We start from the raw sequence: 27,780 nt of genomic DNA, 5'->3' as shown, positions 1-27,780 counted from the left end.
ACAAACTAAGCAACTTCCCACGGGCATTTTCATCAACCAACAAAAATACATCAGGGATATGTTGCATAAATTTGACTTCACCCATGTCACTCCCAAACGCACTCCTATGTCTCCTCCCAATAATCTTCATGCTGACCCAGATGGGAAGCATATAAATCCCACTTATTATAGAGGTATGATTAGGTCGCTCATGTATCTTATAGCGAGTCGCCCTGACATTATGTTCTCCACATGTCTCTGTGCTCGCTATCAGGCCTCTCCACGAGAGTCTCACCTCCTCACTGTAAAGCGAATCTTCAAATATCTTAAAGGTACACCCACTTTGGGTCTTTGGTATCCTAGAGATTCCAACTTTGATCTTATTGGTTTCTCTGATTCTGACTATGCTGGATGCATGCTTCATCGCAAAAGCACCGTGGTGGTTGTCAATTGCTGGGAGGAAGACTAACTAGTTGGACCAGTAAAAAGCAACATACTGTCTCCATCTCCACAGCTGAGGCAGAATATGTCTCTACAGCGAGTTGCTGTGCTCAAATGCTTTGGATGAAGCATCAACTAGCTGATTACGATCTGGAATACTCTAAAATTCCAATCATGTGTGATAATACAAATGCTATTGCTATTACACACAATCCTGTTCAGCACTCCAAAACCAATCATATTGATATTCGATATCACTTCATTCGTGATCATGTCATGAAAGGAGATGTTGAAATCTATTTTATTCAAACTGATGATCAACTAGCTGACATCTTTACTAAACCCTTGGATGAAACTAGATTCAAGCTGCTTGTAAGCAAGTTAGGAATGCTGAATGGAGAATCAGCGATATGATTGTCATGTCTGCTACTCAACAAGTGAGTTTGTCTTACTCGCTGATCCCTGTTGCTTTGGGAAAAGGCAAAATAAAGGCAATGGAAAGCCAAAAGTTTCCATCTAGTCCAATAGCAAATGGTTGTTGGTAAAGACTTCTAAAATCCGCTGATCCCTGTTGCTTTGGGAAATAGCAAAACAAAGGCAATGGATAGCCAAAAGTTTCCATCTAGTCCAATAGCAAACGGCTATTGGTAAAGACTTCTAAAATCCATTGATCCTTGTTGCTTTAGGAAAAAGCAAAATAAAAGCAATGAAAAGCTAAAAGTCTTCATCTAGTCCATCAGCAAACGGCTGTTGGTAAAGACTTATAAAATCCGTTGATAGCTGACAATTTGCCAAAAAAAGTTTTATCAGCGACCTTATGTTAGTCATAAGATCGCTGACCTTCATTCTCTAAAATTATGTCTCAGCACCAAAATTAAATCCTTCTCTTAAAAAGAGGTGCTGAAGCATTTTTTTTAAATAAATTATTATCATACATATCTTTTCGATATTAAATAAAACATAGGACTACATCTGAAACTAACTATTTCGGATGCAACTATGTTGGTGATGTGTGATATGTCGTATTTTATACCCATTTCCCACGGTTTATATAGTTAAGTTAGCATGTTTAATGAGTCGTTTCGTATACATTTGTTGCGTTTATGGTATTTGTTAGTGTTTCAGGTTAGTAGCAGATACTTGAGCGTATTTCGGAAGAAAACGACATTCTTGGAGTGAAATAAGTGCTTACGGATGATTTCCGGGACATTTGGATGAAGTTTGGTGAAAGTCAACGAAAGTCAAACCTGGAATCAAGACAAGCTGCGCAGCAGCTTATAAGCTGCGTGGCAGCTGTAAAACAGAGGACCGAAGCTGCGCAGCAGCTTAGTAAGCTGCGCAGTAGCTCGTCTAGTAGGTTTCCAGCAAAGTCAATGAAAGTCAAACGGTCAACTGCGGTCAAAGGGAGCTGCGCAGCAGCTTAAGGACGAATCTGCACAAGTTTTTTTTGGGAAACATATAAATAGCTTGTTTTTCATTCCAAAACCTTATCTTATACTTTCCAGGCGTTTTTAAGACTTTTTGAGGAGACTTTTGATCAGATTTACCATCCTTGAAGATCGATATTACGATTGGATTTTCAACTCAAAAAAAAAAAAAAACTAATTCTCCAAAGAAAAGGAACAATGAGATAATGAGATGAGATACATACCTTTCCTTGTCTAGTCATGATGAATGATGATAAAAGATTTAAGAGAAGGTAAATGTAGAGAATTAAAAAAAACTAAATTTTTTTTTTTTTTTTCTAAATATGGGAGGGGTGGATCGGCAGCCAAAGAAGGAGAAAAGCAAGAAAAAAAGTTTAATAAGAGTGAAAAGAACACAATTTTACCCCAGCCACACATCCCTTATTCAAGTCCAGATGTTGACTTTTGTTGACCAGAGGTGCGGCGCACCTTACTGACTGCTGCACAGCTCCAAAACAGAGCGGTATAGCTGCGGCGCAGCCTAGCAAGGTGCGGCGCAGCCCACCTTTTGTCTTTTTTTTTTTTGGATTTTCTAATTTTCTCAGAACGACACAAGTTGCACGACAATGACATACCTGCGGAGCAACTAAAAAAAAAGGAAAGAATAGCTGCGGAACAGCCAAAAACCCCCCCACACTTACCTTCGTGTACTCCAGAAACGACTTACCGGAACGCATGTGAGCGGTTTCTACCTGTAATTTCTTATTAAAAACACAATACCAAAGACAAATAAACAAAATAATCACAAATAAGAAAACGAGAAACACGGGTTGCCTCCCGTGAAGCGCTTAATTTATTTACGAGTCTCCAGCTAGACTCGAAGCTCTTCATCATTGCTTCATGTCGAAAAAGGGAAGCTCGTCAACGACGACTCCCACACTGTCTTCCTCCACATGGTAAAGCTTTAACCTGTGACCATTAACAATAAAAGAAGTACCATCCGACTTAAACAATTCCACATAACCAGACGGATAAACATGTTTGATCACAAAGGGGCCGGTCCATCTAGATGTCAACTTGGGTTGCTTAAACTTGTACTTGGAAAGGAACAACAAGACTTTATCTCCGGCTTTAAAATCCTTCTTTCTAAGCCTACGGTCATGCCACACTTTAGTTCGTTCCTTATACAACAAAGAGTTATCATAAGCATACAACCTAAGTTTATCTAGTTCATTCAATTGCATAGATCTCAACTCACCGACCTCAACTAGGTCCATGTTACAATTCTTGAGCGCCCAAAAGGCTTTATGCTCAATTTCAATAGGAAGATGACAAGTCTTGCCATAAAGCAACTGAAATGGGGTAGTCCCAATTGGTGTCTTCTAGGCGGTCCTAAATGCCCATAGAGCATCATCAAGCTTGGTGGACCAAGACTTCGGGTTATCTCCTACGGTCTTCTCAAGAATTCTCTTTAGTGCCCGATTCGTGTTTTCAACTTGGCCACTCGTTTGCGGGTGGTATGAGATTGAAAAACGGTGATTTACACCGTACCTCTTAAGCACCTTAGCGAGTTGGTGATTCGCGAAATGACTTCCGCGGTCACTGATTAAGGCCTTAGGCACACCAAACCTACAGAAAAGCTTTTTCAAGAAATGAATGACCACACGTGCATCATTCATTGGCAAGGCTTTCGCCTCGGCCACTTTGAAACATAATCAACGGCAACAAGGATATATAAATTCCTATTCGATGGGAGAAAAGGTCCCATAAAGTCTATGCCCCAAACATCAAAAACTTCACATACCTGAATAAAGTTTTGAGGCATTTCATCATGTTTGGAAATATTACCTTGTCGCTGACACACATCACAAACCTCTACCAAGGTTTGTGCTTCCTTGAACACGGTTGGCCAAAAGAAACCAACATCATAAACTTTCTTACCGGTGACTGATGCTCCATAATGTCCACCAGTTGGCCCATGGTGACAAGCATCGAGAATCTGGCGTGTCTCATCATCGGCTACACACCTCCTTATCATCCCATCTGCACAAATTTTAAGCAAAAGTGGATTTTCCCAAAAGTAATGTTTGGCCTCGGTATGAAGTTTCCTCCGTTCTTGCTTTGACATATCTTCCGGAATTGCACCTGAACTAAGATAGTTAGCAATATCGGCGAACCAAGGTCCTGTTTCAATCTTCATCAAAAACTCATCAGGAAAATCATCATTAATATCATGCTCTTGTAACTCCTCACGGTGAGGGTTTTCGAGCCTACTAAGATGGTCAGCTGCCACATTCTCAGCCCCTTTTTTGTCTTTTATTTCAATGTCGAATTCTTGCAAGAGCAAGACCCAACGAATTAGACGGGGCTTGGCATCTTGTTTCGAGAACAAGTACCTCAAGGCAGAATGATCGGTATAGACAATGGTCTTGTTGAGGACCAAGTAGGGACGAAACTTATCAAAAGCATATACAACCGCCAACAACTCTTTTTCGGTAACCGTATAATTCTGTTGGGCAGGGTTTAAAGTCTTGCTAGCATATGAGATAGGGCGGAAATGGTTATCCTCCCTTTGGCCTAAAACGGCCCCTAAGGCATAATCGCTAGCATCACACATCAACTCGAATGGTAAAGACCAATTGGGTGGAGTCATAATGGGAGCATTGGTCAATCTCTGTTTAAGCAAGTTGAAAGCATCAAGACACTCTTTATCAAAAACAAACGGGACATCCTTTTCTAACAACTTAGTCATGGGTCTAGTGATTTTAGAAAAATATTTAATAAACCTCCGGTAAAACCCGGCATGACCAAGAAAGCTTCTAACCGACTTAACATTTGTAGGTGGAGGTAATTTGCTTATTACATCAATTTTAGCTTTGTCTACCTCTAACCCTTCTTTAGAAACTTTATGTCCCAACACTATACCCTCTTTAACCATAAAGTGGCATTTTTCCCAATTCAAAACCAAATGCGCCCGTTCACACCTTTCCAACATCTTGTCAAGACTTTTTAAACAATTTTCAAATGAGTTACCAAAAACTGAAAAATAATCCATGAAAACTTCCATGGAGGTTTCTATCATGTCCTGAAAAATGGCATTCATGCAACGTTGGAAAGTCCCGGGTGCATTACAAAGACCAAATGGCATCCTCCTATAGGCATAAGTGCCATAGGGACAAGTGAAGGTGGTCTTCTCTTGATCTTTTAGGTCTATGGGTATTTGGAAGTACCCGGAGAACCCGTCCAGAAAACAAAAATACTCATTCCCGGCGAGCCGTTCGAGCATTTGATTGATAAAGGGCAATGGGAAATGATCCTTGCGGATCGCATCATTTAGTTTCCGATAGTCAATACATACCCTCCACCCCGTGACAGTTCTTGTGGGAATTAATTCATTTTTGTCATTTAAAACAACCGTCATCCCACCCTTCTTTGGTACACAGTGTACCGGACTTACCCATGAACTATCCGAGATGGGGAATATGATTCCCGCATCCAATAATTTCAAAACTTCTTTTTTAACAACATCCTTCATGTTTGGATTCAATCTCCGTTGTCTTTGCACAACAGGTTTAACATTATCAACAAATTAATTGTGTGCTTACAGAATTCTGGACTTATACCTGGAATATCGGAAATCTTCCATGCAAAGGCCTTTTTATGGGCCTTCAACACGGTAATAAGCCTAGATTTTTCATCCTCCATCAAAGAAGATGAAATGACAACGGGGAGAAAAGATGTACCTTCTAAATATGCATACTCCAAATGATCCGGAAGTGGCTTAAGTTCCAAATCGGTGGGAGGACTCTCAACCGATGTAGGCACTCGGATGCTTCTATCATTTTTGATTTCTTCGAAAGATTCATCCTCCGGGTGAGTTTCATCAACATTAAGAGCCATGATTTCATGCATCATTTCTTCAACCAACTCATGCTCTTCTTCACTACAAGCTAACACAGCTTGTCCATCTTCCATATCCAAGTAGTCCATAAGCTCCTTTTCCAAAGCATCTTCCTCCTCGATCACATTGATCCTGAAACAAGATTCATCACATGAGTATGGATGCTTAAGAGGCTTATCTACATTAAAAACAACCCGGTCATCACCGACACCTAGAGATATTTCCTTGGCCTTGACCCGGATGATAGCATCCGCGGTCATGAGGAATGGTCGGCCTAAAATTAGAGGCACATTAATGTCCGCCTCCATTTCTAGAATAACAAAATCAACCGGGAAAATCAAATGACCCACTTTAATCTGTAAATTTTCCGCTATCCCCATGGGATATTAGAATGATCTATCCGCAAGCCTAATGCTCATGCGGGTCGGGGTCAATGCACCAAGAGACAACTTTTTGTAAACAGAATAAGGCATTAAAATAATACTGGCCCCAAGATCGGCCAATGCCTTATACAACTCAATACCAAAAGAACAAGAAATAAGAAAACTCCCTGGATCATCAAGCTTAGGGGGTATCTCGTTCTTTATTATCGCAGAAACCTTGGCACTCATAACTGCCGTCTTGTCTTCTTGTAGCTTCTTCCTATCCGAAATTAGATCCTTGAGAAACTTCGCATAGTTGGGCATACCTGCAAGGAGATCAACTAACGGAACAGAAATGTTAACATTTTGAATCAACTCAACGAATTTCTTAAAGTTCTCCTTGATCTTCCCTCGCCTCAACCTTTGAGGAAACGGCACCTTCGGTTGGTAGGGCTTTACCGGAGGTGTCTCAACACTCTTAGATGGAACGACCGGGATCTTCTTGGCTGTGTTCGGTTCCATCTCGATTTCTTCATCAACAGTACCTTCAGATTCAACCTACACAAGAGGAGTAACAACATTAGGTAAAGCATCTGCAGAGTTGTAAGTGTTACCTGCTCTTGTTGTTATAGCATTGACTTGCTCATTTCTAGCATTTGGATGGTTATACTTGGTTCCAGATCCTTGATTATTCTGTTAAGGCTTTGGATTCTGCTGGGTATTGCTCGGTAAAGTACCGGGCTGCCAGGGTCGGGCTTGCTGCTGGGCCAGAAGGGCTTGAGCCCAGAGCAGCAGATGGGTAGGGGGCAACGGGCTATAGGTCCACATTAGTATAGACTAGGTCCAGTTTTGTGTTCTTTTAAGCCTGGCCCATTTATTATTCACACATTCACAATTCATATGAAGATGTAATTTCAGGAAACTACGAAATTTTGGGAACAAATTATTCTCGAATATCTAAACACCAATAATCAAAACCATATCAATTGTTTTTCATCTTTTTCGATACAATCATTATAATTCTGAAGCTTCTTGTTCGATCATCCTACTATCTTTTTCATATTGTTAACTAATTATATTATTTTCTTATTGACTTATTACTATCATCAAGGCATTAAGCCATTAACCAACAGTCCAACATATAATTAAATTATGGAGTCATATACAAACAGAGAGTGGTAGTAAGGTTTATTTTTTTTTCCCATCGTTTATATGTGATAAGTTTATTTTATATCCATTAGTTGTAAAAAATCTTGTGTTTGTCTCTTTGTAAATCACATAATTTATATACATGTATATTTTTTTTTCCAGGAGGTAAAGAAGACAAGAGTCTACCAAATAAAAGAAAAAAAAGAAGACATTTTTGGAGTTTTCTTAGGTGATATCTATCTAAAACTTTTGTGTCCTGTTTTTTTTTTTCTTGATATTTTTGCTTATGCATATAGTATAATATAACCTACATTATTAGGTGTTTAGATATATAATATCTATTTGTTTACTAGTTTTTGTAGATATTAAATAGTTATGGTTCCTCATAAAAAACCATTCGGTGCCCAAAATAGAAAAAGAAAAAAAATACAAGATGAACTTACTCAATCTTTACAAGAATCTTTAAATAGGTATTTTGTGAGACATGAAAGTAATATTAATGAGAATAATGTTGAAGAAAGTAACCTTGAGGATGATAATGTTGAGCATAATGTAGATGAAAATAATATTGATGTAAATAATGATAATGAAAATAATGTTGAAGATAATATTGTGGAAGAGAATAATATTGATGAAAATAATCATACCGAAGATAATAATGAAAGTCTTGGAAATTCTTGTGATATTGGAGTTAATTACAATATTTTTGATGTAAGAGTTTGCGATGGTTTAGATTCAAAAATGAAAGATGTACTTGCAAGTAAATGGCCGGTTAGAGAAACTAATCTAAGTTAGATATTGTTGGAAATGATCTATTTATGGAGTTACAATTTTGCGGGTCATGTTGCCAAGTGTAGCGTATGGGGGAGAAAAACCGTGGAAATCTATTAGAATCATGGAGTTTGCAAAGAAGATGGACATGTTTCCAAATGTTTTACTTGCATACAAGCTTTTGTTAACCATACCTGTTACGGTAGCATCTGCAGAACGAAGTTTTTCAAAATTGAAGTTATTAAAGTCTTATTTACGAAGTATTATGAGTCAAGAGCGATTAAACGGGTTAGCAATTTTAAGTATTGAAAGTAGGTTTTTAGCTAATGTAGACTATGACAGAACAATTGAAGATTTTGCCTCAAAAAATGCACGTAGACATCATTTTAGGTGATTCGTATGTTGTAATTTTAATTTGAACTTTATCTCGTAAGACTGTAAATTTGTAACGTTTCATTTACGTAATAAAATCGGCGTGGGGATGAGCCGCCTAGCTTGACTAGGTTCCAAACCCTTAAAGAAATAATGTTGTATGATTTGAAGTTTTTGGAATGGGCATAGTTTTGACCTTCAAGCCCTGAGCATCCAAATCCTCAGGACCGGCGCTGCGGGCTGCCTGCTCGACGCTCCTAGCCTTTCAAGCTTTGCCTCAATATCCTGAAACGTTGCTTGAGTACTCTTCGAACATTGCTCAAGCTTATTTGCCAATCCATCCAACCTAGTAGTCATAACATCCCATTGAGAGGCCATCTTCTCATTGGTAGCTTTCTGAGCACCTACCAAATCCTTCATGATATCTCTCAGTTCAGCATTCGCATTCTGCTGACTGTTGAACCTGCTAAACCTGCTTCCACTAAAACCAGAATTATTAGCAATAAAATTAGATGAAGGAAAAGAAGTACCTGATGACCGATTTTGATAACCGGTATTCTGATTGAAGTTCCCTTGCTGATTCTGGACATAGTTAGCTTCTTGTGCCGGCTTATCCGGGAAATCCTCCGAGTAATGCATGTCCCCACAGTAATCACACCCATCAGCAATCACCTTAACATCTCTTTCAATGCTTTTGAATCTCACATCTTGGTTGTCGAACCTCTCGTTCATCTGCTTTGTGAGGGCTTTGACTTCAGCAACCAAGCTTACAACTTCGCCACAGTCTTACCATTAGTTCTCTTGCTTACAACTTCATCACGATCAGAGAACTCTTTGGCCATATCATCCAAGATTTTGTATCCTTCAGCTGGGGTGACATTGTTCAAACTACCTCCAAATGCCCTGGCTAATTCCCTTCTAGTTCTCTTTAGCAACCCATCATAGAAGATCTCAACCACTGCTTCCGTGTTCAGATTGTTTCCCGGGCAATTCCTAATCATTTCCTTATACCGTTTCCAGGCATCTACTACATCTTCCCCTGGATCTTGAGTGAATGATCGGATCTTATTCTCCAACTGTCTCTGAGTCCTTATAGAATAGAACTCATCAATGAACCCAACACGAAGCTCATCCCAAGTTGTATACAGATCATCTGGTTGCTCCTTGAGCCATGCCTTAGCTTCTCCACATAAAGTGAGTGGAAAAAGCTCAAGCTTCACATTATCATCTTGGTTCGCGCCATAGTGATAAAACCTACAAATCTTCTCGAACCTCTCTAAATGCCCTTATGGATCATTATTCGTCACCCCATCAAACTTCTCTTCCTCCACACTTTTCAAATGACTTTCTTTAAGAGAAAAGTTTACTCCGGTGGTTGGAAGGCGAATAGGAGTGCCCCTATTTGTGGGGACATTTCTCCTACGGTCACCGTAAAGACGGTTATTGGGGTTTTCCGGCTCTCTATCACCCATTCTCCTGGCTCTGACTGGATGAGTTGGCTGAGGATTTTCTCTAGCAATCTCGGTTAAATCCTGTTGATCAGTTTTATCCCGATTATCTTCTTCCCCTGAACTATCACCAGTTTTGAACAACCCACTACCTTCGGAGAATTTAGGACTTAAGCGCACCTCGGACGTTGAACCTTTCTTTGAGTAATATTGATCCAAATCTACGTCCAGGTGGTCACGGTTTTCGGTGTTTGAAACTATGTTTCCAGTGTTTGAGGGCTCCGTGTTGTTTGATCTGAGTAAGCGTCGTCTGGCTTTCCCTGGATTAGATTGAGGACTAAGCAAAGGTCTACCAGAGGCTTTTGTGTTCATCAACTACAAAGCACCTGCACAAACACCACAAGAAAAACCGTTAACCGCACCAGAAACTAACAAAATAAAACTAAAACAAAAATAAAATCTATCTATTAAAAACAATTAACTTCCTCACAAATGAATGCAAGGAAGGATTGAATCACAAAACTAACAATTACTTAATTCAAGTCCCCGGCAGCGGCGCCAAAAACTTGATGTGCGAAATCTAGCTTTAAAATTTATAAAACACGAATCACTGGAAAACTGACTACAACACACTCACGGGCAGTGTACCCGTTCGTATGCAGTATAGTAACCGGCAAATCCGAGATCGTTCACAAGGACTTAAATTAGCAATTGTAAACATTCAATGATTCAAGTAAAATATGGGTGTTTTGTGGCCGAATTGCCACGTTGCGAGCAATTAGTTTGAAAAGTTAGTAATCCCAAAGGATTAATCGAAAGAGAAGTTTGTTGTTGAAAACAATAATTTAAAAGTCACCCATCTTGATTTCGCTCAACAGAATGTTAGGATTGCACATTTGATGAAGTTCAAATTCAATTTAGTGATTTAATGACCAAGACTCAAATTAATCGTCAACCCCGTACCCGTCAAGTTAACAACTTATTCGACTCTCTTGCACAAACTAGTTTCATTATTAAGACCGGTACCCCGAGACGCCTTTTTATAACTTCCCTAGTTAAACAATTGTTTTGGTCATTTCAGATGACAATTTTGCCTATCGATTGTACCCAACCATCAACCCGTTAATTCTAATCAAATACTGATTACCTTCTACCGTACCCATCATAGAACCAATTGCTTCTAGCTAAGCAATCAAAATAACTTATACCCAAATCCTAGTCGTCACTAAGCAATGAGCACAAATTATCCGCAATCAATAATTGAATAACAAAGAATTAATAGATTAAGTTCACGACAAAATGTTAAATCAAATCACTTGAATTAATAAATATTGTGCAATCCCTACATAATTTCTCACTCCATCAAGATGGATGAAAAGGCGATTAGCCACTCATATTAAATATGAAATAACAAATCAAATAGAGAGAATTCATCGTTACCGAATACAAAGAATTGAACGGAAATAACAAGAATAATCCAATCGTAATATCGATCTTCAAGGATGATAAATCTGATCAAAAGTCTCCTCAAAAAGTCTTAAAAACGGCTGGAAAGTATAAGATAGGGTTTTGGAATGAAAAACAAGCTATTTATATGTTTCCCAAAAAAAACTTGTGCAGATTCGTCCTTAAGCTGCTGCACAGCTCCCTTTGACCGCAGTTGACCGTTTGACTTTCATTGACTTTGCTGGAAACCTACTAGACGAGCTGCTGCGCAGCTTCGGTCCTCTGTTTTATAGCTGCCACGCAGCTTATAAGCTGCTGCGCAGCTTGTCTTGATTCCAGGTTTGACTTTTGTTGACTTTCACCAAACTTCATCCAAACGACCCGGAAATCATCCGTAAGCACTTATTTCACTCCAAGAATGTCGTTTTCTTCCGAAATACGCTCAAGTATCTGCTATTAACCTGAAACACTAACAAATACCATAAACGCAACAAATGTATACGAAACGACTCATTAAACATGCTAACTTAACTATATAAACCGTGGGAAATTGGTATAAAATACGACATATCAATGTGGCACTCTTTTGAGCCATATGTTATATAATTCAAAACTAAATATTATTCAAAACTAAATATTACCCACTTGTTTCTCTTGAGTACGTCACCTGTCCACTTGAGACTGTTACTGTGCGTCTGACTGTCTGGCTCTGTCTGACGCATACGACGCACACTCAAGTATTTGTTAATATTTTTTTTAAAACATTACTCACAGAAATATTTTTTTTATAATTATATCTTTGACAGTTGTTAAAAACAACTGTACAATTTGAAAACGATGAGAGAGAGAAAACCTCTTTTGTCTTTTCATTTGACCAATCGTGTTCCATCACCATACCCTATATATACAAACTCATACCCATATTTCCACTTTCACACTTTCTTTCAACTATTCATCTTCTCTCAAATCTCTTAAAATCTCTCAAACTGTTCATCTCTTCTTAATCATATTATCTCCTTCTTTTGATTTTTACATCTTCCAATCTCCATACTAAATTTCTTAAATGGCTTCCTCATCTAAAACTCCATCCGCTTCCGCCGCCACTGAACAAAATCCAAAATCTTACTTAAATTCTTCTACTTATTCTCCTTCTTCTAATGTTGTTAAATCCTCTAAAATCTCCTTTGCTGCATCAGAGATGGTTGTTAAACCCAATAACCATCTCGGCTCGTCTGACGTACCAAAAGGTACAAAAGGATATAAGCCAATGCTTCCCCTGCCAGTTACTGTATAATGGCAGATCCGGAGAAGATTTATATTCATCTTCTTCGAGAGTTCTGGTGGACATGTAGTTTTGATGAGTCCACCCAGTCTATCTCTGGCACGGTTCGAGAAGGAACGAAAACTATTACCATCACTCCAGCATCATTACGTCAAACTCTTCGCTTCCCACAAGAGAATAATGATAATGCATTTGTGGAAGCTGCTGGTGATGATGAATGGAAGGCATGGCTGCCTTCAATCGGGTACAATCATAACTTGAGGAACCCTCCGGCGATCCCAAGCAATCCCTTGAAACAAAATCTTCCTGGGATCTGGGGAGTTTTTTTCACTCATGTGATCCAGTGTATGGGTGGAAACTCTGGATCTTATAATCAGGCATCTACAACTTCGATGCCTATTATCCACGCTCTCGCTGAAGGAAGATTTGTGGATTATGCCTTGTTGATCTTCAGTGACATGAAGCACAAGATCACCCTTAACAACAGATCTCACACGGTGCCTTTTGTGAGAATTTTCTCCCTTGTCTTCAAAGAGGTGCTGGGTGATGAGTATGACTTGCCAAATGCTGCCACAATTCAAGTAGCAAGGGTCGCCAGCAACATATACAAGCAACCTGCTGAACATTTGGTTGCTCGCCTCACTGTTCATATGAAAGAGGTACTCTTCTCTTTAAATTCTTCTTTATACCCCAAAGACAGGAGGTAGCACTTCTTTCTAATGAAGTGGCTGATACGGTCGCTGTGGACGCTGAAATACCTTCTGAGGATGGTTCGCTGATAAACCCCCCAGCGACCTCCAAAGCCTCTACTAAGACCAAAAGCAAACCTAAGGCAGCGTCCCCAACACAAAATCTACAATCTTCACCCTCCGCTGACGTCCCAAAACGTAAGCGGAGTGTATCAAAGGGCAAACCCAAGGTTAGGACGTCCTCAGCGCCCAAGGACATTAGTACCCCAACCATCCCATCAACAGTCTCCCAACAGACTATTGACGAGTTAAACGGGAACAACAAGCAACCGCCTCAAACTTCTTTAGGCGAGGTTGGTGAAGATATTGGGTCACCCCAACCCACTAGAGGTCAAAGTCCAAATCCACCCCCAAATACTTCCTCTTCATCTCATATGACCTCTGAGTCGTTCACAGCAGCCAGATCACAAGTGATGCTAGAGTCAACACCCTCTACGGCTGATGATATCTCAGTGGAACAACACACTGAGATTGAGGCACCAGGTTCCCTTTCCCCTTCACCAATAAATGTCTCAGAAATTGTTTGTGCAGGGACCGAGACTAACATTTTTGCAGATCTTGAGATGGAGGATGACAATGGCAGCGAGTTCGATCCACAAGATTTACATGCTGAAGTTACACTCGCTGCCGCTGAAGAAAGTGAAGAAGAAGTTATTGTTGGTGATTTTCTGGCTAATGATTTGGGTTATATTATCATGGCTTCTTCTCCCAAGCATGATGAAGAGCTCCCTATCTTCTTGGCTCAGATGCCTCCTCCTCCTAGCTTCTCTCCAAGGCCCACAGCTGAATTTGATCAAGTAGGTCACTATGGAGAATTCCAAAGTGATGTTTCTGAAGAGGAGTTGACAAGAAGAAAGGACTTGTGCTACAATAAGAGGATTAGGCTAGGTGCCTATGCTGAAACTGAAGAAGTTGATGATGACATTATTATGGAAGTGCCTCCTCTTCATCATCCAGACTTCTTCAAAATACCATGTGCCAGGTACCCTGTATCGCTGAAGTCTCTTCAGGTTCCTCAAGCTGATGAGGAACTTCAGACAGCCTTCACTGTTGTCCAAGTACCTGGACTTGATTTTGTAGAGACATGCTAACTGCATGAACTTTTGAGGAGAGTACAAATTTGTCAAAGCCAGGAAACAGGCAAGGCTATTTACATGGTTGGTTGGTTGATCAAGTGGCAAATGTGCACAAGGAAGTACACTTTAAACTTAAGGATGTGGTTGCTGGAAATGACACTATTATTAATGAATTTGCTGAGCAAAAGGATGCTATCTTTCAAATTACAAAGGCTCAGCATGCTCAAACTCTCTCTCATGAGCGCCTCCTTCATCGCAATCAAAACTTACTTGATGCCAGCATGAAAAGGGTCAGTGTTTCTAACTCTTCCATTTCTGCCTCGCTTGATAACTTGAAAAAACAAATTGCCAAATCATCGATGGACAATGAAACGCCTGGTCTTTTATCATCGCTTGAACAACTCTCCCAATCCAACATTCTTTTCACTGCTCATCTCACTCAACTACAACACTCCATAAACTCATTATCTCTTCGTCAAAATAACTTTCTCACCACTCTCACAAATGAAATCTCCTCTCTTAAAACTTCACTCTTCTCCAAGTCCCCCTTATAGGTCGCTGTTGACAAAAAGGTCCTTGATGAGTCTGTCAGCAGGACCAAGAAACTGGAAGAAGAAGTGGGCAGCCTTAAGGGCTTAATGACTGAAATGCTGGGTCTCCTCAAGAAAGAAAAGGTGGAAGTAGCTGGTTCCTATGCTACTTCCAAGGGGAGAATAATGCTGAGGAGATCCCAGCAACCAAAAATGATAATGTGGAAGACGCTCTCCAAGAACAAAATAATAATGATAATGCTGAGAAGTTTGTAGAACCGGCAGCAACTGTTAAGGGGGAGCAAGCTGAAGTTGAAAAGAAGGCCGCCGAGGATGTGCCAGCGAGGCCAATAAATGTGTCTTCCTTCAGGCCAACTGACGAGTTCCACGCTGCACTAGTAAAAAGGTTTGCTAGCAAAGACAAGGGCAAAGCAGCTGTGTTTACTCAAAGCAAGTCACTCAAAGTTTCTACATCAGCAAGGGAACAACAAGAAAAACTCATGTCTGGAGCTTTTCCCAAAGCCTCATCTTTCCCACCAACAACTGCTGAACTTACTCCAACAGAGATTGTCATTCAAGAAGAGTTGAAGCAAAAGAAAATTCAAGAAGAGCTCTCTCAAAAGTTCATAAGTGAGCAGATTGTTGGTGAAGAACTTAAGAATGCTGATGAAGAAACAAAAAGACTTGCTCAGCAGTCTGGTGGCTTGGAGGCATTAAGAAAGAAAGAAGAAGAATTCTTTGCTGAGAAGAACAATGCACGTCAGACTTATCTTGACTCAAGAGAAAGAAGGCAAAGAAATGAAGAGATCTTGTGGGTCAAGCCTTCTCTTACTCAGCAATGAATGAATCGTCAAATACAAAGAAAAGGTGTGCCCAGGATGTTTACTCTAAAGAATGTCAAATTAGACACTCTTGGGCCCACTGAATGGATCGAGATCTACAAGCTGATAAAGGACAATAAGACTGTTGTGTATGATCCATTACTGAAGATGGCTGGTGACCAGATCAAGCAAACAAGGAGGTTGGAAAAGAAATACAAAGTTGAAGATTCCTTGCTCAGCGCTGCCAGATATCCATATCCTCCTCCTCCTCAGCAACCTAGAAGTGGTGTCAAGAAGACAGCTTCTGGTCAGGTTACTTCCTCCCTCCCCACTATGCTTAGAGCCTTACCAAAATCTGATATTGGGGAGGAATCATCGCTCAACCTTCGCATGCCTTCAAGATTATTGTTCGTGGAAGGATTGTATAGTGAAGATCTGGGAGGTTTCTGTTTTTGTAATGTTCATGGTCATGAACTCTTCTTCAGGACCAGGGAAATTCCCATCACTCCCTCTAGATTTCTTGTTAAATTAAGAAAGTATTGTTCAAGGACTTCAAACAATCCAAGATTCATCAAGCTAATTGATCAAGAATTAATGAAGTCTGAAAGACAAAAGGATAAGGCCTTCATTGAAGCAAAGCAAGAACCTGTGTGGGAGTAGATTAATATTTGTAACTTTACTTTGCTGTATTTGTAAATTGTTTGTCATATATAAAATCAGCATTATACCAAAAATCTCTTGTCAAATACTTGTTAGTGCAAGTCTTTTACTCAGCTAAGTCTCCTCAGCGAATAGGGGGAGATTGTTGAGTTATGGATTCGCTGAGAGACTAAGCAAGTCTCTTCTTCAGCGAGTCCTCAGCGAGTAGCTTCGTCAGCGATCTCTCAGCGATCAATATTATCTTCAAGTTAAAGATAAGTTCGATGACTCATTGCCCAGTTTTTGTAAGTCAGAAAATAGCGGGAAAATGAAGATAAGAATATTGGTCCCAAGACACGTGTTGATCAAGAAGACTGAAGACATGTGATCTTGTACCAAAACGGTACCTGGGCCTTTCTCTTTCATACCGGATTTGGATACAAACAAGATGAAGAAAGAGAGCCCTGCAGATCTGAGAAATCCACCAATAGATGGTTGACAACTGATGTGACTAATTTATACCCATTACCCACATCATTATTGGCTATTTATTTATATGTTTTAAGTCTACTTTGTGTGCATTTGGCGCGTTTATGGTGTTTGTTAGTAGTTTCAGGCGCTTAGCAGGTTACGTAGTGATTTGGCTCACATTTGGAAGACTATTGGCTAGTACAATAATTCATGAAGTCGAAAGTTGATTTATGCAAAAGAAATAATGAAAGTGGCGAGTTGGAAGTTGAAAACGAGGTGGTCGAAGTTTTTGTGTCCACTGCGACGCAGTGGAAATGCACATCTGCCCACTGCGACGCAGTGGAAATGCACATCTGCCCACTGTGCCGCAGTGGTTATTCATGCACGAGTGATTTTTGTCCAGTGAGATTTGGCTGCGCCGCAGTGGTGGGTTTGTACGAGTCCACTACGCCGCAGTCACCCCTTTTGCACGCGAAGATTTGCCAGTGATATTTGGCTGCGCCGTAGTGGATGGCATGCACGATCCCACTGCGCCGCAGTCATCCATGTTGCATACGAAGGGAATTCCAGTGATATTTGGCTGCGACGCAGTGGAGGCCTTTACATGACCACTGCGCCGCAGTGGGAGGCTGGTCAACAAAAGTCAACGGCCGACTTAAAGCCTTATTTTTCAAGAGGTATAAATATAAACCCTAGGCACGAATTTCGAGGCATTCAAACTCTTTCTAGGAGCTGCTCTATCAGGATTCTTCCTTCTCCAATCAAGTGTTTCACTTAGGCGGACTCATTGAAGATATTACGGGCACCCATCTAGATCGTATCTACATTATTGTCTTGCAAATTATTTTCTTCAAACAATTGGTACTTCATGTTTCTTTTCCGTTTCTTTGATTATTGTGAATTGATCATGAGTGGCTAACTGCTTAATCGTCCACCTTGATGAAACTAGACGGATAATGTGATTGCTATATTTTTAATTTAAAAGGGTTTATTTAATTATCGTTGTTCTGTGATCTTGATGGTTTTAATTCTTTTCATTTAATTAAAATCGATATTGGTTGCATATGATTCTTCGTTGGTGGTACCAGTCGAATGTGTATGTGATTTTAAAACGGTTACTTGTCTATAAGTAATTATCACTAGTTCATGGTATGATAGTGAATATCATTTTAAGTAAAGATTAAAATTGTCAACGTGATTGATATCGGTTGGTGGTACCACGTTATTGTCACATAGGTTCAATTGATAATTTGATAAGTAGATAAAAACTATCGTTAGAAGAATTGTCTTGGTCTTGGTGGTACCGGCTCGGGTAATTAGACTAGTCAGGTGGATCGATAAATTATTCATGGATGGTGGTACCACGTGAATAGTTTAATCTTGTCACGACTACTTTTCAAACTTTTAAGAATTTGTTCCTCATCAAATGCAATCACATTTAAAGTCAAGGGAAGTCAAGGTGGATGACTTTTAATTATTTTGTCTGAATCTTTCTTTAATTTAATGCAATCAATTGGCAAATCAATTTGTTTAATTGTCAAAGGGAATTTCGAGCAACACCTGTTTTCCAAACCATTAAACAAGCAATTAATCATTTCACAGTCCCTGAGAACGAACTCAGACTTACCTCTTTGCTGTATTACAAACGATCGGGTCCACTACCCGTGAGTGCGTAATAGTTAGTTCTTTGGTAGTTTTAGTTTACAAATATTAAAGCTCGATTTGGCACATCAACAACCTTGAGGTGTCAACATCTATTGGGTTGTCATGTGATTCCCATCTCTGCCTATTTAAAGAATCACTTGACCTAGCCGCAACTCTGGTTGGTGTAGTTCTGCAATTGTCACTTTGTGTGTGTCTCTTATTATTGTAGAACATTTAAGTTTTTGTGTGTCAAAAACTTAACAAGTATTTTCAATTTTCTTCTTTGTAAACCAACTATGTATTCACTGTTTAATTAATATACATATAGTTAAAGGTGTTTACTTTCTTATCTTATATATTTTATTTAATTTGTTTTGATTGTTGAAAACTTGGGACTTTCATAACAATATTCGGTACAAAGTAATTTTTTTGAATAATAATCTCATCATATTTAAACATGTTTAATCTTTGTTGTTTGGGGGAAAAAACATGTTTAATCTTTAATTAATAATTATGTTATTATGAAAACTTAATATGTTTATCTCGCGTATTACGCGGGAAATTAATCTAGTATATATATATATAGGATAGAGATCAAATGAGAATGTACCTTAAGAAAAGAAGGGAGAGAAGGATGTTTTTTTATTTTTTTTAGCTTCTTTTTTTGAACTTTTTTTTTCTGTTCTTCACTTTTTTCATTCTCTCTTTAATTAACCAATTTCATATAAAAATTTTAAAATTCTTTTTAAAAATATTTTATTTTCAAAGGGCGTAGCCTGTAAGATATAGGCGAAGCTTCTCAGACTATGGCGGAGCCATGATAGGTAAGGGCGAAACCCGTAAGGTAGATCACCCCATCCCCGATCACCCCTATGACCTATCACCCTCAATGACCTATCACTCCTACCAGCTACCCTTTATTAATATCCTTAAGGGCGAAGACCGTACCGTTTGCTTACATGTATAACTTACTAACTCGGGTTAGAAATTTTTTTTTTCTAAATTTAAATTTTTTTTTTTATAGATTGAGTTAAATAAAAAAAAGAATGAAAAAAGTGAAAAAATTAAAAGATATTAAAAAAAGAAGCTAAAAAAAACGCACATTCTCTCCCTTCTCTCCTTAAGAACCTTCTCTCTGGATCTCTAATATATATATATATAGGGGTGGGTTATTTTAGGATCACCTCTTATTTTAAGACCAATTAGGACATGTTTTTTTGTAACTTACACACCACCATCATCATCTACTACGAGTCTACAATATACAAGATTTTTTTTGTAAAAACACTAAGACTTTCCGGTAACGGGCCCACCGGAAAAGCATGTGTAAGTTAACTTACACATGATTTTCCAGCGACGCGGTGGTCGGAAAATCATGGTGGTGGTCGGAGTTGATCATGGTGGTGTGTAAGTTACAAAAAACACATGTCCTAAAATTGGTTATAAAATAAGTGGTCCTAAAATAACTTGCACCTTTATATATATATATATATCTACCAATCTACCAATATATATATATATAACAAGGTCCTAAATTCATTCTTAAACAAACAAGAACCCTTGGATGGATTCCAACTTTGATTTAGAACCGTTAGATCAAATTTAATTGTTTCATCTTTATTAAATAACAATATTAATACTTATACTTTTATAACTATACAACAAAATCCCCCTTTATATTTAATTTACACTTTTTGATTTTTCATCACAAATTTACATTTTTTACCCAATAATTCTAATATAATATATTCATAAATTAATAGTTAATATATATCCTGTGAGTCCCTCAATAGCTACAGATCGCTCTCGAGATCGTCTATGATTATGTCGTGAGTGCGGAATCCTCACGAGATAACTAGTTTGATTAGTAAACGGGTATATCGCTAATTATCAAGTAAATAATCAGCCGTATGATGCTATATTCGTTTCTATAAGCTATAGAACGAACTTAGATGTCTGGAGTACGTATCTGTCGAATGTGTTGTTATTATTTTAGGGTATTCATTCGTATATATATGTTTCAGGTCGAACTGGGCTTGCTGGGCTTTGTTCTTACGAACTTAGTTGCCCAGCCCATGTAACGAAGTTAATCTTCGTTTGTACCAAACGAATTTTATCTTCGTTTGCCCCTAACGAAGATATACCTTATCTTCGTTAGATGTAATACTCGGTTATATTCCTAAGTGTTTCATCTTATGGAATCCTAACACATATTATGTTTGTACTTGTATATCACACAACAAACATCATACATAACACATATATATAACACCAAAACATGTAATCGATCATTACCAAAACATAAAGTCCATAATCTATCAATTACATATATAGATACGACATAAATTAACATAATGTCTTAATCTAAACGACATATCAAATCTAAGTTGCTGTTGTCACATCAAAGTGCATCAACATATCCTAATAATAAAATAATACTATCTGATCTTATACCTTATCCAATAGAATAATAGTTAATACAAATAAAGCATATTTTAATTTGAAATATTTAAAATATGTTTTATATAAAATATATAGATCAATATATTGGTAGATAATAAAATAATATTATCTATCTTATACCTTATCCAATAGAATAATAGTTAATAAAAATAAAGCATATTTTAATTTGAAATATTTAAAATATGTTTTATATAAAATATATATATCCATATATTGTTAGATAACAAAATAATATTATCTATCTTATACCTCATCCAATAGAATAATAATTAATAAAAATAAAGCATATTTTAATTTAAAATATGTTTTATATAAACTATATAGATCAATTTTCTATTAATAAAAATAGTAAGCTATATTTTAAACCATAATAAAATATAATTGAATGTTAATAATGTCGTAACACTTGTATCTACAATATATATATATATATAGGACCCTTATTTTGATTACCTATTTTTTTGTAAGAACCATGAGAACTCCTAAATTTCATATTGGATCACATGTTTTTTTTTGTTCATTCACATATGAATCGTTATAAAAATATATGTTGCAGAAGAAGTTTTTTTCAAAACCTTATATATAGCCGTTTGACACACGTGAACAAAGTCATTCATAAGTTCACAAAAGACTATATATAAGGTTTTGAAAAAAAGTTTCTTCTACGACATACATTTTTGTATCAATTCACATGTGAACGAACAAAAAAAACATGTGAACACATATATAATTTAAGAGTTCTCATGGTTCTTACAAAAAAAATGGTTTTCAAAATAAGAAAACTCTCTCTCTCTCTCTCTCTCTATATATATATATATATAATGTCGGGTTTAGAAATTATCAACGACAGTGTTGAGAAGGCCGAGTTTAGCTTTGGTGAATGACAACTTTGGGAACGTCAACCTTTAACATAGATCTGCAATTTTGGAGCATGTGGTGACAGAAAAGTTGCGCTTTATTAAACAACATAAAATAAATTATCGAAATTAATGATATATAAATTAGCTTCTAAATATGCATGTCTATTGTGATTACTATTATAAAGGAATTTGAAAAAAAAATATAATGTTTTTAGATACAGCTATATTATCAATGTACTCTACTTTTTCCAACCCTTTTTAATCTATTCTATTAAAAATAAAAACAACTTAAAATTTTTACTCTACCAATAGAGGGGTTTATCTCAAAAATAATGTTTCCAACCAAGTGATATACTCCCAAAGAAGAGGCCTATGACAAGAAAGTCAATGTTTGTATGTATTCTTTATTTATTAATATTTTGTAGGAACAAAATTACAAAAAAAACCCTTAAAAAAGTTTACATTGTACCAAACTTGGAGTGGAGACTCCATCCATAGTTATACTTCATAATTTTGCAAAGTTATTATCGAATAAAATCTAAACACAATACTAATGTGTTGTCTACGATGGATTCTAACTCAACAATTCAAAGTATGTAGAATATATTATTTTTCTCTATTTCGATTGATAAAGATCACAACTTCATTTTTTTTTGTAGAAGGGGTAAGGTAGGGGGGTCAAACTCGGAAAATGAAATGTAATGAATCTACTAGAAGACAATTATTAGGTAAAAAAGTTGGTAGTTTAGGTTTTGGTGGTCTGAATATTCTTAATTTAGCATTGATATGTACAAATGGATATGACATGTGGTTCAAAATCTAAATTACGTTAGGTTTAAATATATCAATGTGATTCATGGTTATGAGTTTGCGTTCTTGTGTAGGGCAAATATATGTTCCTCATTCTCTAACGCTCACTCGATTGCTAGCCCCTTAAGATGTTATTAAAGAAAAGTTAGGAGTGAAAATAAGACAAGATTCACCATATTGGATTGGGGACTCCATCCATGGTTATATTTCATAAATTTTGCAAAGTTATTATAGAATTCTAAACTCAATACTAATGCGTTGTCTATGATAGATTCTAACTCGGTAATTCAAAGTATATAGGATATATTATTTTTCTCTATTTCAATTGATAAAGATCACAACTTCATTTTTATGGTGGAAGGGGTAAGGGAGGAGGGGGGTCAAACTCAGAAAGTGAAATGTAATAGATCTACTAGAAGGCAATTGTTAGGTAAAAAAGTGGGTGGTTTAGGTTTTGGTGGTTTGGATACTCTTTAATTTAACATTGATATGTACAAATGGATATGACATGTGGTTCAAAATCTGAATTATGTTAGGTTTAAAATTATCAATGTGATTCATGGTTCTGAGTCTGTATTCTTGTGTAAAACAAATGGTAATAATATATGCAAAAATATATGTTCCTCATTCTCTGAGGCACACTCGATTGCTAACCCCCTTAAGATGTTAATAAATAACGATTGGGAGTGAAAATAAGACACGATTCACCAAATTGGAGTGGGTACTTCATCCATGGTTATATTTCATAAATTTTGCAAAGTTATTATAGAATAAAATCTAAACTCAATGCTAATGCGTTGTCTATGATGGATTATAACTCGGCAATTCAAAGTATTTAAGATATATTATTTTTCTCTATTTCGATTGATAAAGATCACAACTTTATTTTTTTGGTGGAAGTGGTAAGGGAGAAGGGGGGGGGGTTTAACTCGGAAAGTGAAATGTAATGGATCCACTAGAAGGCAATTGTCAGGTAAAAAAGTGGGTGGTTTAGGATTTGGTGGTCTGGATACTCTTAATTTAGTATTGATATGTACAAATGGATATGACATGTGGTTCAAAATCTGAATTACGTTATGTTTAAAATCATCAATGTGATTCATGGTTCTGAGTCTGTATTCTTGTGTAAAACAAATGGTAATAATATATGGCCAAATATATGTTCCTCATTCTCTGAGGCACACTCGATTGCTAGGCCCCCTTAAGATGTTATTAGAGAACAGTTAGGAGTGAAAATAAGACAAGATTTTGGAATGATCATTGGCTTGATGGTGGCAATCTCGCAACTCGGTTTAGAAGGTTGTATGCCTTGGCACCATCTAAAGAATGTGTCATGTGTGATATTTTTTATGATATGATATGAAAATCTGAATGACATCGAGATATTTGTGATGACATGGATAAGCAATAACTTTTGCCATTGAATAATTTATTTAATCAATGAGACTTAACGAGCAACACAATAAGTATTTATAAAATTATTAAGGTAAAAAACAAATGTTAATAAAGTGAAATTGAATATTTTAATTTGTTAAATATTAATTAAGAAAATAGTATTTTAGATATATAAAAGTATATAAATATATTTACTCGCGTATTATACAAGACAATAATCTAATATATTGATATAGGAAGACATTTAACTGGAAACCAAATTAAAATAAGAATAAATAAGAAGAAATCATGTCCTTAGCTTCTCTAGATCGACGGTTATAGATTTTTCAAACAAATTAAATATTAAAATAATGTTAAAAGGGTATTTGAGGAAATCCAAATGCCTTCTACATCCCAACGTTTTTCCAATTGGTCTGCAACTAGTTTCAGTTATCCATATCTACAAACTTACCATATCCATATCTGCAAACTTAAAAATTAAAATATCAATGATCCATAAGATTAAAATAATTATCCTTTATTGCAAAATATACTAAACCGAAAACTATTATTAATTTTAATATAATTTGAATAAACATTTGTTTGATCAGCATCATATCATCTATTATTGTTTTATATATTACTAGTTCACCAATATAAATAATTTTTTTGATATGTTTTTTTTCTATGCAACATTTTATCTTATTTATATATGTAGTTATCCAATATACTTTGTGCATCCAACAATTATTTTCTTACCTTTCCTTTTAAATTATCCAGTTAAAAAGTGAATCTTATTAGTATTTACAAAATTTGTGCATCCACTTATAGTTGTACAATATATGCATCATAACTTTGTTTTATGATGAAGTTGTGTTAATTTGTGCATCCTAAAATTTTATTTTGTGCCATATAAAATTAAATTATTTCATTCTTCTGTTAATTTGTGCATCCTAATTTTTTTATCCATTTTTTTTATTAATTATGCATCCACTAACTTAATTGATTTTTATGCATCCAGTCACATTATAAATGAACTATGCATCCATTTGTAATTTTCTACAAATTAAATCTATAAAATTAAAGAGGATGAAACAAATAATTATAATTATTATAGTATATAAATCTATAAAATGAAAATTGATGTGTTTGATTTAATTGCAATAAAATAGGTTGTCATGGAAGTTATTCTTTCCTCACGTACAAGGAGAATTAACCATAATAGGTGGTTACAATTTATAATTAATAGAAAAATAAAAGTTAAAAAAAAATCCATCTTATGTTAAAATTTCTTTTTTGTTCTCTGTTTTTACCGTTCTTATTTTAAATCTGTTTTTACTGGAAAGTTACCCTTGATATATATATATATATATATATATATTGATGGATTTACTATTTTGTATGTAGTAAATATTATATATTAAATTAAAAGAATCAAAGAAAATAAAAAAGAGGAAGGTGAGGAATAAGCAACCATTCCGTATAAGTGGGGAGGAATAGGCGTTTAAGTGGTGACCGGGGAGGGTTAAGCAGGCGTACCATCCACCCTAAGGGTGGACGGAGCGCCCCCTGGGAGGAGACCTATCTGGTACCGAATTGAAAACCGCGCCGACCCCCAGTACTGGTAGGGTGAGGAGCGAATTGGTGACCATGGTGCTGGTTATGGTGCCTATGTTGTTTTTTCTTTTCTTCATTCTTTTTTTTTGTTTTTTCTTCCTTATTTATTCCTTAAATAAATAGAAAGGGTGGGGAGGGGAAGAGAGAGGTGGTGAGGCATTCTTAACATTAGGGTGGACGGAGTCGTGAGGGGAGGGGACCGGTACCGGATGGCACACCGCGCCGACCCCCCGGTACCAGTGGGGAGGGGAGGAGTTTGGGCATCACTGTGCCGGTTCTCTTGCCTATGAAATCGACCGTTACATGCTTAAAAAAAAGAGGAGGGGCCCACTCACCAACGGTCTCTTTTTCTATATCTATTTCTCTCTTTTTTTTTTCCTTCCTTTTCATTCACACAGCAAACTCTTTTTTTTTTTTTTTTTTTTTGATTTCCTTTCATACTTACACAAATCACACACAAACATATATCATATATACATATATTATTTATCAAACAACAATCATGAACCCTTTCTTCAACAATCCTGTATATTCGGAAAACGGCCCAACACCCCCAAATATGCAGTCGGACTCAAGTTCACCCGACGAAATGGAACGGTATATTAATCTATTCACAATGGCTCATTATGCGATTGAACAAGATGTCCATGATACTGCCTCCTCTTCAAGAAAGTATACACAGAGAGACGATTGTATTGACTCGCACAACCGTCTATTTCGAGATTACTTTGTCGAGGAACCGAAATTTGATGAGGGTTTTTTTAGACAACGGTTTCGGATGAGTAGACGGTTGTTTGTGAAGATAGCTTCAGATTTGGAAAACAATTTTCCATTTTTTCAAAGGAGGATCGACGCTCGTGGTAAATGGGGGTTTTCGGTTTTACAGAGATGCACATCTACAGTTCGCCAATTAGGATACGGTAGTAATCCCGACAGTTTAGATGATTACTTAAATATGTCGGAAAGATCGTCACGTGACACCCTTAATGCTTATTGTGATGGAGTCATAAGGTTATACCGGCATGAATATTTGCATAGGCCAACGCGTAATGATATGCAAATATATTTTCAACATCACGAGCATTATCATGGTTTTCCCGGCATGTTAGGTATATATTTACTTATATATTTGCTTATATATATTACTTGGTTAATAATGTATATATATATATTACGTAGTTTAGTTAATAATGTGTATATATGTATATATTATGTAGTTTAGTTAATAATGGTTTAATAAATGTGTATATAGGGAGTCTTGATTGTACACACTGGGCTTGGGATAATTGTCCAGTGGCTTGGCGTGGCCAGTACATGCGAGGTGACCATCATGGGCCGACTATATCGCTTGAAGCAGTGACGTCACAGGATTGTTGGATTTGGCACGCATACTTTGGTGTTGCCGGTTCAAACAACGACATTAATGTGTTGAACCAATCTCCTTTGTTCAATGGCTTTGAAGACGGCACAACACCGTTGGTTCCTTTCACTGTAAATGGAACCAAATATAAGTACCCGTATTATCTCGTGGATGGAATCTACCCAAAATATGCGATGTTTGTGAAAACGATTCCTCATCCAACCGGTGAGGAAAGGATTCGATATGCTAAGGCACAAGAGGCTGCAAGGAAGGATGTGGAGCGAGCTTTTGGTATCATAAAAAAAATGGAAAATACTTAGAGAACCGGCACGACAAATGAAAGAAACCCCCATCCGTAAGATCATGTATGCGTGTTGTATTCTTCACAACATGATTTTAAAAGACGAGGACCACGCATTATGTCCTGATTATATTTCAGATCCTCCGGTTGCACCACATCCATCGGATGATCGATGGGCAGAGATACATGACTCAAGCGTTCACAAAGATCTTCGGATGGATCTCATTGACCATATTCATCGCACATTCATCCCGGGCATCGATCGCTAGTTTATTTATGTATTGTGTTGTCGTTTCGTTTAATATTGTAGTTTGGTGTTTTATTTAATATTGATTAGTTTTAATTTATTAAATAAAATGTTTTAGTTTTAAAAATAAATTAGAAAAAGGGTGGGGAGGGGAGAAGAGAGGTGGCGAGGTGCTCCTAGCAAAAGGGGATGAGAGGGGATGAGAAGAAAAATCGGGGAAGGGAGGAGTGGGGAAGCCCTTCCCCACCCTTACGTTATGTT

The 27,780-nt window shown here is 37.0% G+C and overlaps 2 protein-coding genes across 2 annotated transcripts in view; both read left to right on the top strand.

Annotated features, from left to right (window-relative positions):
• The window catches only part of LOC122580940 (polyubiquitin), a 62,876-nt gene that overhangs the window by 13,923 nt on the left and 21,173 nt on the right, over positions 1-27,780 (top strand). The gene's annotated exons all lie outside the window — the stretch shown is intronic.
• LOC122583224 lies at positions 26,114-27,291 on the top strand. The gene is made up of 2 exons (XM_043755648.1): positions 26,114-26,720; positions 26,864-27,291. The coding sequence occupies exons 1-2, from the start codon at positions 26,114-26,116 to the stop codon at positions 27,289-27,291; spliced, it is 1,035 nt and encodes a 344-aa protein (XP_043611583.1).

This window comes from Erigeron canadensis, chromosome 9 (assembly GCF_010389155.1).
Source record: "Erigeron canadensis isolate Cc75 chromosome 9, C_canadensis_v1, whole genome shotgun sequence".
NCBI classification, from domain to species: domain Eukaryota; kingdom Viridiplantae; phylum Streptophyta; class Magnoliopsida; order Asterales; family Asteraceae; genus Erigeron; species Erigeron canadensis.
This window is presented reverse-complemented; position numbering and strand designations above follow the sequence as displayed.